The sequence below is a fragment of the Balaenoptera borealis genome (assembly GCF_965194805.1).
Source record: "Balaenoptera borealis genome assembly, chromosome: 13".
Taxonomy (NCBI): Eukaryota; Metazoa; Chordata; class Mammalia; order Artiodactyla; family Balaenopteridae; genus Balaenoptera; species Balaenoptera borealis.
The window spans coordinates 106491558-106504834 of record NC_138870.1 but is presented as its reverse complement, the minus strand read 5'-3'; the positions used below and the strand labels follow the sequence as shown (position 1 = coordinate 106504834).

Below are 13277 nucleotides of genomic sequence, written 5' to 3'. Positions count from 1 at the left end.
AGCCGGGGACGCCCCCGCCTTCACGCTCCCCGCCCACCTGGTGGACCTCCTGCCAGCCGTTCTCGTCGCTGGTCCCCAGCTGAGCGTGGTCGTGCAGGAGCAGCTCACAGCAGAGCGCGTCCCCCCCGCCCAGGGCGCTGTGGTACAAGGGCGTCAGGCCGCGGCTGTCCTTGTAGTCGGGGGAAGCGCCCAGGTCCAGCAGGGTCTGAGAGCGAGAACCTCAGTGTTCACGCCAGGCCAGCCTCCTCCCGCTACCGGGCCGCGTGCCCCTCCAGGCCAGGGCTGTGCCCGCACTGACCGTCAAGGCCGCCGCATTCCGCTGGCGCGCGGCACAGTGCACGGCGGTGAGCCCGTCGCGGGTGCGGAAGTCCAGGTGAGCGCCGCCGTTCCTCAGCACCTTCAGCAGGTCCGTGGCATCGTCTAGCTGGGCCGCAAGGCTCAGAGGACACTCTGGGTTCAAGGGATAGAAGAAGGCTATAGTCCTGGCCATTCCAAGGCCATGCCCCTTCCTGCTCTGCTTCTCACCTCCTGAGTCAGGATCGTGGAAATTGGGGTCCAGCCCCTTGTCCAGCAGGCGTGCCACCTTTTCCGTGTTGTGCAGCTGGACGTATTCCATAAACTTCTTCAGGTTCGCCTGGAACACCCAGCCATCCTGATCAGCCCACAGCACGGCCACCATCATCTGACCATCACCCACCTTCCACCAGGGAGCCTCAGGTTACCTGTGGGGCATCTGCCACCCCACCCCGCCCTCAGTCTGACCTATCAGCCCACATCATGACCTTGTCACTCCTCTCGCGTCACCCTAAGCCCTGCACTCCCGCTGTGGCCCCGATCCCAGCTCAGCTGGACCCACGTGCTGCTCCAAGTCCTTCCCTGCCTCCCAAGCCCGACACAGCTGTCAGCCTGAGCCCAGCCAGCCCCTCGACAAGGCCAGGCTGCCCTCACTCACGCCGCCTGAGTGAGTTCCCTACCCCAAGCTCAGCCCCTGCCTTGGCTTCTCTCCCTGGCCCGGGGGCCCCAACCTGTCCAGCCTGGAAGAGCCCGAGGCCACATGGGCAGGAGCCAGCCCAGGGCAGCCCACATCCCCATCACTCCCAAGGTAGCCTGTTCCTTATCCAGCCCGTTCTCTTCACAAGCTCACCCCATGGCAGACTCCCAACTCCGGGGCCCTCCCCCATCACCAGGTGTCGCCTCCTGTCACGTGACCTTGACTGCCTTTCATTCATACCCCCAGTCGTGCGCTAATTTACTCAGCAAAGCCTCACTGAGCTCCTGCTGGTGCTACAATGCCACGTGCACAAGGCAAGGTGCCCTGGCCAGAGGCCCCAGGCCCTCTAGAAACAAAGTGCATCAGAAGTAAGACAGGGTGCCACAGGGACAGCTCCATAGGAGGCAGCATCCTCGGGGGGTCAGGCAATGAGACAGGAGGAACGATGCCCGTGGCTGAGAGGAAAGACCTCAGCTGCAGCCGGCAGGGAGGGAGGGGGGTGGTGTGATGGTGGGGGCCAGCTGGAGCCCAGGCAGGCAGAAACACGGGACTGTGGCAAGGAGTTGAAACTCATCCTAAAAACGAGTGGGACTCACTGAAGGTCAGGAGTCACTGGTGTCCTGTGGGTCACTGGGGACTGTTCTGGAGGAGGGGCAACTACAGGAGGAACCCAGGGTGATAGGTCACACCGGGGCCAGTGAGGGAGTCTCTGCCCAGCCACAGAGTCATGGCTACTGACCACCACATGCCCCGGGGTAGCAGAGAAGTCTGGCACGGAGGCTCCAGGATCACAGCGCGGTCACTGGGCCACAGGGGTGAATGTTCAGATCCCTCTCTTAGGCTCCAGAGACTGTCAATGAAGTGTCCAGCAAGCAAATGTCCATTGGCCCAGGGGAGCCTGGGGTGGGAGCTCAGGGAGTCTGCCTGTGGGAAGGGCCGCGGCACCCACCCTGCCCCTCCTACATTCAGAGAAGACAGGGAAGTGCCCCCCAAAGAGCACTTGGGGTCAGACCCTCCTTGCAACAGTACCAAAGAGTAAAGACTCCACAAGTATGCCTAGGGAGAGGGCCCCAGAGTCAGACAGATCTGGGTTCAGCCCCAGCATCACTGGATGCAGAGCTGTAAGTAAGTCACTTAACTTCCCTGGGACTCAGTATCTTCATCTGTGAAATGGGATAATAATAGTCCCTCACAGAAAAAATTAATGAGATGCCTAAAGTGCCCAGCACTGGATGACCACTAAGTGCTGGGCTCCCTGTTCTCCCCACCGCTACCCAGCTCCTCGCAACAACCACATCTGGTGCCTGCTCACTTCTCCCCCACAAAGACACCGTGCCCTATCGCACTCCACCCCTTAGCCAGGGGCCCACCAGAGGGGTCAGCCAGAGTCTGATCTGACTAGAACCCATCACCAGACCGACCACCCCAAAGCCATGGTGCCCGGAGTCTGCACCCAGTCCTCTAGCCGTCCCCAACACCCACTCTGGGCCCCTGACAACAAGAGAAAGCAGACTGAGCCAAGGCTGGCAGGACTGACTGGTCAGCCCCAACCAAGATCGGGTGGGGGGGTTCTGGGAACAGGGGGAGGGCCTCAAGAAGGGAATTTTTAAACAACATTTTTGACGCCACAAAACCCAGTTAAGGCTGGGGTGGGTGAACACTGGTCATGGGGGGGGGGGCGGCCGGAGGGGGTGTAGAAGGTGACCTTGGAGTCCACTCCCCGTGGCTGCCTCCTTACCTTTGTGTGAAGCTTTGCAAACTGCTTATCGTCAATGAGGTTCTGGGCATAAACTCGCCGCTTGTATCGAAACTGCTCAGGTAAAGACAAGGCAGAAAAGGGCATCCACCTGGGCTGAGTGAGTGAAAGTATGCACAGAACCGAGTCCTGCGCACTTCCGTGCGGCTAGGGCCCCACACTGCTCGCCGCCCCCGTCACACAAAGCCATACACACTCCCATGGACGCCACCAAGACAGAGGTCAGGCGCGATGTAGGCCCAGCTGCCCGCCTGCAGTGCCCTTTCTGTCTCATTCCCATCCCCGGGATTCCCTGACATCCCGTCTCTGGGAAGAATTGTCCCTACTTGCCTGGGCCACCACGGAGGCCAAGCCGGCTCTGAGCTCAGCCACCGTAATTCTTGCTTCAGTGCTCATTGCACTTGCCACCCCCACCTCCAAACCGTGGGTCTGGGTCCCCTTGCTCACAGGGCGCTCAACAGCCTTTACACCGTGGACGGGTGCGCAAACGAGGAAGCTTAGGTCGCCCTTCGGACAACTTCACGGGCGGGGAGGGGGAGACGCTGACACCGACGTGCACACAGACCACGGCTGGCTTACTCCACACAGCGCTCCGGGCACTCACTCCTGCTCACACCCCATCGCACGTGCCGCGGCTCACACCTCACGCGCCAGACACACAACTCAACCCCCCCGCCCGCCGCTTCCACACTAACTCCCCGCGTCCGTGCCCCTCGCTGCCGCGCCCTCAGCCGCTCCCGTCCCGGAGCTCGGAGCTCTCAGCCCGCCCCCTGCCGCGCCCCCGGCCGCCGCTCACCTCCAGGTAGGGCAGGGGCGTGTCCAGGTTGGGCGGGTATTCCTGCAGGAGCCGCTCCTCGTCCAGGAACTTGCCCGCGCGGCCCCGGGAGGGCGGCTGAAAGAGCCCGTAGTTGAGCGCGTCCTGGAGGCTGTGGTTGAGGGCGCAGAGCACGCGCTGCTTGGCTGCCCACACCGGCGCGGCCGGGTCCAGGCGCAGGCACTTCTGCGGCGGAGCGGGAGCGTGAGCGCGGATCGGCCCCGCGCGGCGCTGAGTACTGAGCCCCCGCGCCCCGCGCGCCCAGGCCGCGGACCCCGAGCCTCCGCGCCCCGCCGGCTAGGCCTCGCCCCGAGGGCGGTGCTTCCCCGGGCCCCGCCCCCGCCCTGGAGGTGGGGAGGGTCCCGGCGGAGGTGGCGGGGGAGGGGTGAGTAGCCGCCGGCCTGGGGTCTCCCGCGCCGGGCTCCGAGCGCGCGGGTGGGGGGCTGGGAGAGGAGGGCGGGGGTGCCGCCGGGATCCGGGCTGCGAGGCTCACCGTCTGCTGAAGGTCCGGGATGCCGACGCGCACGATCACGGCGCTGGCCCCGGGGCCGTCCATCCCCGCGCCCCGGCCGTGGCCGCTCGCGGCCGGGAGCTGGGCGCCCCGGGGCTCCTCGCGGCGCCCCGGCCCCCCCTGCCCCCCCACCGGAGCCCCGTCGGCCGCGCTGCGCGGGAGGGGGCCGGGGGGGGCCGGGGCCGGCACGGGGGACAGCGGCGCCGAGGGCTCCGCAGGGGCGGCGGCGGCGGCGGCGGCGGCGGCGCGGCTCAGCTGCATCGGCCCCGGCTCCGCTCGGCGCCTGCCTTCCCCGGGGGCGGGGGCGGCGGGGGGAGGGGGCCTGAGCGGCGAGGGAAGCGGGGGTGGCAAGGGGGCTGCGCCGGAGGCGGGGGCCGGGAGGGCTCAGAGCCAGCCGAGGGCGAGGGGGACTTTGCGGGGTCCCGGGGTGAGGGGTGAGGGGTGGGGTTGGTGCGAAGGGCGAGGGCCGCGCAGCAAGGCGGGGGCCTAGGGGCTGCGCCGGGGGTGTGGGGAGTCCTAGGCCTCAGTGTGGGGAGAGTGGCTGAGCAGCAAGGGCCGCGCCGCCGTTCGGCTGCGGAAGAGCATCTGTGGCCCACAGGGGAAGATGCGGCGAGGAGGGGGTCTTGGACCTGGCGTGGGGGCCGCCTTGGGCACAGGGACCAGAGGCAGGGCAGGAAGGGGAGAGAAAAACAGGAAAATTAATTTCCGGGGGTGGCAGCTTCTCTACCACCCTACCGACCTCCCCTCCCCACCCCACTCAAGCCCCGGAGGAGATGACAGGGACCAACACTGCCCCAGTCCTGGGGTGGGACGGTGGGGACCTCGGAGCCCTGGAGGGGCCGGGGCTTCTCCCACAGCCAGAACCAATTAACCTTACAACTTAACCCTTAGGACTACGCCGAACAGTGTGCCACGCGGCTCCCGGCTCCCCCACCCCTGGCCGAGGCTGAGGAGTTCACTCCGGACTCTGAGGCCCGCCTCTTCTGCCCCCCTCCTCAGGTCCCCTAGTCCGCCTAGCTCCAACGCCTGTCACGCCCTCCCAGTCACCTTAGCGACGACAAGATGGGGGCGCGACCTGAGAGGAAGGGCTTAGGGGAGGGGGCGCCACTAGCCTCCACCTGCAACCGGGAAGTGAATTTTAGTTTCACGCGTTGTCGTGGCAACGCGGGAGGGGGTGATGAGTAGGCGGAGGAGAGGGGAGCGGAGGAGAGGGGAGCGCAGTAAGGAAACTAGCTCAGGCGCTACCGCCCCACTGGAGCTGGCCAGGTCCCCCCAACACTCATCAGCCTCACAGAACTACCCCAGTGCTGGGAAACCCTGTGCCCCAAGGTCCCTAAAAGCGAAAAGCGGCCCCTTAACGTCAAAATAGCCCTGATTTCCCGAGAAACAGCTTCTGACTCCCACAGAACTCCCCCAACATGCCTGACTCCTCCCCAGAAACAGGCCCTGACCCCCGCAGCCGCTCACCCTCGCACAAGACACCCTGGCCGACCTTCACAGAACACCCCAGCATGAGGACACCTTCCGGCCCCTGGCAGAAGACAGCCCAGCCTCACCTACCTTCTCCAAGAGCAGCCCTGGGTCCCCTGAGCCTCCCGGGAATAAACTTGAATGAACCTCCACCCCACACACACACACACAGAAAGCCTCCCTACCCCTCCCCATGACAACCTGGAAGCAGCCTTACCCCACACGGACCAGCGCTTGACACCCCCTCCAAGGACAGCCTCCTGCCCACAGAGCCCCGCAATACCCACCCCTCCTTCCCCCAGAACAGCCTCTGTTCACCCCAGAGCGCGGCCCTCTTCCCCAGGACCAGCCCTGACCCCTGAGGGAAACCGGGCTCTCTCCCTGCCCAGCCGGCCCCCCTTCAGAAAAAATCTCTGCTTCCCAGGATTTCACTGACCCCGCAGAGCCGAGTCTCCAGCGCTGTCTGTGGTCTGGGCCCGCTTTCTTCCCGAGCCTGGGCGGACCCTGCCTGCCTAGAAATGCGGCCCCAGGATGTCCAGGCTCTTCCCAAGGCCACTGGCCTGGCCTGAGTGGGGGAGCTGAGGGTCCCCAGGGGCTGGAGCAGGATGGGAGGGGTAGGGGAAGGGGGGAGCAGGAAGGGGCTGTCGGAAGCCCACTTATCTGCAGGAAGCACCTTGGGAAGCACGTGGCCCAGCCCTGGAGAGAGGAAACTAGTGCTTCCCGGCCCCCCTCCTGTCTCCACTGCCTTCCTGCCCCTGTTCTCCCCTCCCTGAGTCACCCAGAGCTGCCCCCACCCCCCCCCCGTGTCCCTCATCCCTCCCGCTGTGGCGGCTGAAAGGCCGGGCCGTGCTCACCGGAGTCCCCGATTCGCCATGGGACTGAAGGAGGAGGCGCACACCCAGCCGCAGAGCGGCCCCCGGCCTCCGAGCTCTCCCCGCAAACCTGCCCCTGACCTGGAGAGCCAGGCGCCCGCCTGGCCACCCCGCCTGGACCTCACGGAGGCCCCCTCGGCCTCCCCAGCAACCCACTGTCCTCGGTGAGTCCAGCACCATGAATGCCGAGCTTTCAGGAGAAAACCTCACAGCTTTGCTGATGGCCACATTCCTGGTCTCCAGGCTCAGACGGGCCTGCACTGCCAGGGCTGTTCCCACAGAGCACCCGCTGCAAAGGATGGGTACATAATGAACGAATGCCAAACCGGCACCACTCCTCTGGACCCACCACCACCCTGGCAAACGGCAAAAATTCCAACACCCAGAAGCACCTTACCCGCACAATGTCCTCCTGTCCCTGCAGCATGGTGGGTTTACAGAGGAGGAAGCCCCGGGACAAGCTGTTTTGTTGAGAATAAAAGACCCCCAGGCTCCTCACCACCTCCCGGACTCACCCCTCTGCTCTCCTGTCTCTGTCCTTGAAGGTGAGGATTCCCCAGACTCCATGGCCCTTCTGCATCTCCACTCCTTCCATCAGGGCTAAGATTCCAGAATGACCCATGGTTCTCCCATCCCCACTTCTTCCCACCACACACGTTCAGACGCCCAGGGCCTTTGGGAGCTCATGTGGGCAAAGCGTCCAGAACAGTGCCTGGCACAGGGTTAAACCCATCCGTGGGTGAACCCCTGCACACCGGCCACTGCATAGGCCATCTGACACCCTTGGTGCCCCACGCCCTCAAAGTCTTAAGCCCACCCCCCCCAGCATGGGTGGTCCACCCCCAACTCCTGGCCCTTCCTGGTGAGCCCGTTTGTGTCCCCCTCCCTCACCATGCCATCCCTCCCTCCTTTTACATTCCTGGGGCCACCTCCTCACCCAAACCCTAACCCTTCCCTCCCTCTCACCCCTCGGCCTACAGTGGCCTGGCCCCACAATCCGCCTCTTGCTGAAAACCCCACAGGCCTGCTTTCTCTCCTATCTCCCCTCACCCCCTGGTTTCCTTGACAACTGGGGGTGTGGGGCAGATGAGAGTCCTGCTGTCAGGTGCTCCCCTAGCTGCCCTTGGTCTTCTCGCAGTCTATACTCTTCCTCTGCCCTCCACTCTGATCTTTCCTCGGCAGCACCCTAGTGTCTACCTGCCCTGTAATTCACTTACTTGTTGCTCACTGTTTAGGATCTGTCTTTCCCCCCAGAATGTAGGCTCCCTGTGGAGAGGGAGCTTTGCCTGTTTGGTTCACTGCTGTGTCCAAGGCCCTGGTGCTCAGTCGATGCTCAGCTTGTATTTGCTGAACCTTCATCTACAGACTGTTCACGCCCAACTTTCTTCAGAGCAGACCCTCTCCAACCTCCAGAGCAGATTGTAGGGGCAGAAGACCTGATTGTTCAGTTGACTGTCCGGATCTGGTGTAATTTTTGTGGGTAGGGTTTTGGGGTTTTGTTTGTTTGTCTGTTGTTGCTGTTGTTGTTGTTATTGTTGTTGTTGTTGTTGTTGTTTTGCTTCTAGTTATTTAACATCTATCAGTATATTTAGATTCTGTTTCATCCTGAGTCTGATTTGTTAAGTTTTATCTCTCTAGGAATACAAATCTATTTCTAAAGAATCAACTTTTCATTCTGTTAATCATCTCTATTTCTATTTTGTTTATTTCTTTCTACTGTTTTGGTTGTTGTTAAGATTCTTTTTCTTATTTCTTCAGCTGGGTACTCAACTCAATTTTTAGTCTTTCTCTTCTCTGACAATGAGTATTTAAGGTTATAAATTTCCAAGTGTGACTTTAGTTATGTCCAGTAAGTCTTGAAAAGTAGTATTTTTAATTTCATCTTGTTGATTTTCTAATATCAATTGTATTGTTTGCTTTAGGAATTGCTGAAAAATATGCTTACTTAAATTTTCAAATGTATACTAGGTTTTCTTTGGAGGGAGGACTAACCCTTAGCTACTGATTTCTTTTTTTATTGTGTTGTGGTCAGAAGGTGATCTGCATAATGCAGATATATATATATATATATATATATATATATCTCCATTATATCAAGATTGTTAATTGTATTATTCAAATATCCTATGTCCTTTCTAATGTTCCGTTTGCTTGATTTATAAGTTACTAAAAGAAGTCGGATGGGCTTCCCTGGTGGCGCAGTGGTTAGGAATCCGCCTGCCAATGCAGGGGACGTGGGTTCGAGCCCTGGTTCAGGAAGATCCCACATGCTGCAGAGCAGCTAGGTCCATGCGCCACAACTACTGAGCCTGCGCTATAGAGCCGGTACTCCGTGACGAGAGAGGCCACCGCAATGAGAGACCCACGCGTGGCAATGAAGAGTAGCCCCCGCTCACCGCAACTAAAAAAAGAAAGCCCACGTGCAGCCACGAAGACCCAATGCAGCCAAAAATAAATAAATTAATTAATTAATTTAAAAAAAAAGAAGTGGGATAAAATCCCACTTTAGCAGTCTCACCATGAAATTTTGCCAATTTGGGATTTATATGTCTTTCCAGACTTTGTTTTTAACGCTAACAGGTTTAGGAGTATTATAGCTTCCTGATAAATTATTCCTTTTATTATTATATGGTACCTTTCTTTATCCCTATGCTTTTTGCCTTAATTTTATTTTTTTTCCATAATTAGCCTAGGCACAGCACTTCTCTGTGAGTATTGACCTCGTATGTCTTTTCCCCTCATTTTCCTTTTATCCTTTCTACATCTTACATTCCTAGGTGTGCTTGTGGTAGATAGTATGTGTGGCCAGATTTTTGTGAAAACCAATCTTACAATTTTCAACTTTTGATGGTGTTTTATTGTGATTATTGATTACTGATATGTTTTCACTGATTTTTACCATCTTATTTTGTGTTGTCGGTTGGTTTTTTGTTTTTGTTTGTCCTCTGTGCTGCTTTTTTCTCCCTTTGGGCCCTCCGTTTGATTGATCACATTATCTTTATTCCTTTTTCCCTCAACTCCCATTGTTTTGGAAGTCCAGCATTCTCTTTTTTTTTTTTTTTTTTTAACCTTTTAAGGAAAACTTTATATTCTAAAATTATTAAAAGGACATCATAAACCCATTCAATCATGCAGGTCCTTTAAACTTTGCTTTGAAAGTCTTAAGGAGAAAAATGTATGGTACTGTGACTAGGGCATAGGCTGGAGAAAACTTTCTGATTTCTAATTTTTCTTCCCTTACCTTACTACTTGAGAGAAGTCAATACAATTTTCCGTTTGTATAAATGAAAGGCCACAGTTTTTAACTCTTTTATAATAATATTCCTTGAGCCAGAAGAAGATATATTTTCCACATTTTAGTTACATTTCAACAATTATGTATTATATGCCTATAGGGCTCATGTTCAATGGCAAAGTGAAGTGGACGGATGGTCTCAGATGTTTCCTTGTAAGATAGCGTGTCAAGAACTGGCTTATATATTATCCGTCCTCCAGACTGACGTCACACTTCATAATAGCTTGGTATGATGATTGCTGTCAAAATCGCCTGCAAGGAAACATCCGTGCCACTGGGCCTGGCCGCGCCGCGGAGGGACCTCGCCGGGAAGGACGCGTGGGCTCGCGCAGGGGGAGCGGAGCCCCAGCGGGTGGCACCCACGCTGCCGCCTCGGAAGGGGGGCCCAGCATTCTCTTTCTATCATTTTCATAAACACACTTACATTTTCAGCATGTGGGATTAACAAAGCCTGAGGTTAATTACTGTCTCCACCCACCGCGTGCACTAGTGGGAGTTGAAGATGCTTTAGCTGCAGGTCTTTGTCCACATCGTCCTCACTCCAGTGAGGCTGCTTGAGGAGTCACATGTCAACCCGCTCTTTACTCACTTTCCTTCTGGCTTGAATTTTCTTCTTCCTGAAAGTAGTGACAAATTTCAGTCTTTGAAATGTCTTATTTCACCCTCATTTTGAGTGATAATTTAGCCAGTGTAGAATTCTAAATTGACAAATTATTTTTTTCTCAATACTTGGAAGACTTTTCTCTCTGTGTGCTGTATTCTGGGTAATTTTCCCAATTCTGACTTCCATCTCACTGATTCTGTTTGATTTTAATCTGCTGTTAATCCCATCCATAGGGTTGTTGTTGGTTTTTTTCCCATAGAATTTTAAATTTCAATGACCATAGGTTTTATTTCTGTAAGCCCTGTTTGGTACATTATCAAATCTCCTTGCTCTTTCTTTATATTGGTTTTTTCTTTTTTGTTTAATGCAATTTTTAGATTTCTTCTGTCTTTAATTATTTTAAAAACATTTATTTTAAAATTCTAGTCAGTAGTTCCCTTATGTGAAATTTTTGGTGGTCTAATCCTGTTTGCGGTGTCCACCGACTCACTCACTGTAGGGGGACTGTAGGTTCTTTCTGTGACAGTGTTGTGACTTGGGGTTACGGACTCAGCTGGGCCTGTATTTATGTGGAAATCCTGGGCAGCCTAGATGTGTCCCTCAGAGGAGTACGACTAGCCCAGGACCTGTTTTATGTTAATTTCTTGGCTTGGTGGTCCTGGGGGCTACAAAGAGTAATACAGTTCAGACTCCAAAATTGTTGGGGACAGGCAGTGGTTACAACTTCATAGGGAGACTTCTCCACAGCGAGATCACCACAAAGCTTTATGAAAATTGCTTAAATAAAAGAGAAATATAAGAATTATGAAAATAGATTACTCACCAGGTTTTTGAGCACTACATGTCATCCTAAGTGTATGACACGTATTAACTCATTCAGTCATCACAAAATCAGTGAGCAAGCCCATTATTGTCCTCATGTAACAGATGAGGAAACAAAGCAAACTAGAAGTAACTTAACTTGTCCAGAATCACATGTGGCTCATCAGTGGAGAAACCAAGATTTGAAACACATCAGTGGGCATCTGACCCAAGCAGGACCAATGAGAATCCTGCCCTGGAGTCCTACTCTTGTAACTAAGGGAAGAAACCCTTTTTCTACTCTTGGGATTCACAGGAGAGATGTAGCTCGGCAACTGCTAGTGACCGAGATTCCAGCCTTGGGAAGAAAGCAACCCTGCAAGGAATATAGATACAGGAGACGAGGACAGTTCTGAAGGAGCTTGAGCCCACAGACTTAGTCCCTGAAATCTGCTTTTCTTGCCTTTGGTTTCAAGAGCCCAGGGTCCCTAGAAGGGACTTTCCCTTCTAGGTTGAAAATCCATGGAAAAGAGAGGCTGAAGGGCTGGCCTTAGGGCAAGGGCCTCGATTGGAATACCAGCTCAGCCACAAGATACCCCAGTGGCCTGAGAAAGCCTCCTGGCTTCCCTATGTCTCCCTGTGAGCTCTGGTATGTTGGGTACAATGGTAGGGATTACTTCATTCCCTCCCTCATTCAGGCCACATACCAGAAACCTGCCTTTGGGCTGACAAGGTGGCTCCTGTCCCCCTGGGCTGTTGTGCAGGTTAGATGAGGTCCATGGATGTGACATGCTCACCATGTGCCTGGTACATAGTGAACACATTTTTGGTATAATCATAAAGCTAGCTCAGATTTGATTTCTGTCATCTCAACCACAGGAGTGCATTCTAATGCACATTCTTCGTGTATAGTGGCAAAACTTAGAGCCGTGAGAAGGGATGGCTGATCTTTGTTGTAAGTTCTTAGAAAGAGCATTAGCCTTAAAATATTATTTTAACAGTGAAATTAAGAGTGAGAAATATATGCCTAGTTAATTTCACACTTAGGATTCTACTTACCCTTTGGTTCAAGACTGTGAGTTTTGCCTACATGTTTACCTCTTCTTCCCAAAGGTCACTGACAATTTAAGAACTATGTGAGGTTTTTAAAAAAATTATTATGGTAAATAATATATAACATAAAATTTACCATCTTAACCATTTTTAAGTGTATAATACAGTAGTGTTAAAAGGAACAATATATTTTTTTGAATATAATGTCCATCCTAGTGTTAAAAGACAGACACATGGATTGTGAATAAAATCTGTGAAGACATGATACGGACGGATCAGAAGATGGAAAAGCCAACAAAAGCTGAAGAGTTGGCTGCACAGCCCTAATGTCACTGAGACTTCTGGGAAAGGGGCCAGCTGGGCACAGTGGGACCATGCTGGAGTGGGGTGGGATCAGCTGACTCCAGCTGCAGGGCACAGAACTGCTCCCTGAGTATAGTGGGCGGGGGACTGGAGAGACCCCTGGGCCAGAAGAGAAGTGGGGCTGTTATTGCAGGGAGGGAGGGACTTAGCTTTTTATGAAAGGTAATTCCTAGCCCCTCCTTCTCAACTTTCTGAATGACAGGGGATCCCCAGCCTACTTTCTGCCAGAGTCCCCTTGCACTCACACATCCCCACCCACCATCTTGAAGGGAAGCCCTCCTAGGGATAAATCCCTCTCAGTTCATTTTTTTGTTCTGATCAGTATTCCATTTTATGAAAAAACCACGTTGATATGCATATTTGGGTTGATTCTAGTTTGGGACAATTATGAATAAAACTGCTGTGAATATTTTTGCTAACTTTTAAAGAAACTGGCAAGCAGTTTTCCAGAATGATAGTACCATTTTACATTCCAAGTTTTCCCATCTCCTCCACGTCCTTGCTAACACTTGGTATTTCCTGTCTTTTTAATTTTTAGCCATTCTAATGGATGTATAGTGGTATCTCCTTGTGTGATTAAATTTGCATTTCTCTGATGACTAATGATATTGAGCCTCTTTTCATATGCTTATTAGCCATTCACGTGTCTTTTGTGAAGTGTCCCTTCAGGTCCACTGACCATTTTTTTAAAAATGTGTAGTTTACCTAATTGAAATTTTGAAGCTCTTTATATATTGTGGGAACAAA

The 13277-nt window shown here is 54.4% G+C and overlaps 1 protein-coding gene across 7 annotated transcripts in view; it reads right to left on the bottom strand.

The window, feature by feature from the left end:
• Window positions 1-7299, bottom strand: part of SHANK3 (SH3 and multiple ankyrin repeat domains 3) — a 53610-nt gene extending 46311 nt beyond the window's left edge. For 2 of the 7 annotated variants that reach the window (XM_082351466.1, XM_082351467.1), the window contains exons 1-7: window positions 5979-7293; window positions 4055-4717; window positions 3544-3747; window positions 2730-2801; window positions 526-634; window positions 299-450; window positions 38-205 (exon numbers count right to left, since the gene is read on the bottom strand). In XM_082351466.1, coding sequence (XP_082207592.1) covers window positions 38-205; window positions 299-450; window positions 526-634; window positions 2730-2801; window positions 3544-3747; window positions 4055-4333 — 984 coding nt within the window. In that variant the 5' untranslated portion in view covers window positions 4334-4717; window positions 5979-7293. Of the gene's footprint in view, window positions 1-37; window positions 206-298; window positions 451-525; window positions 635-1730; window positions 1819-2729; window positions 2802-3543; window positions 3748-4054; window positions 4718-5539; window positions 5948-5978 lie in introns of those variants that run through there. The other 5 variants (XM_082351464.1, XM_082351468.1, XM_082351470.1 and 2 more) reach the window with 5 other exon arrangements.
• Between the last annotated feature and the right edge of the window lie 5978 nt (window positions 7300-13277).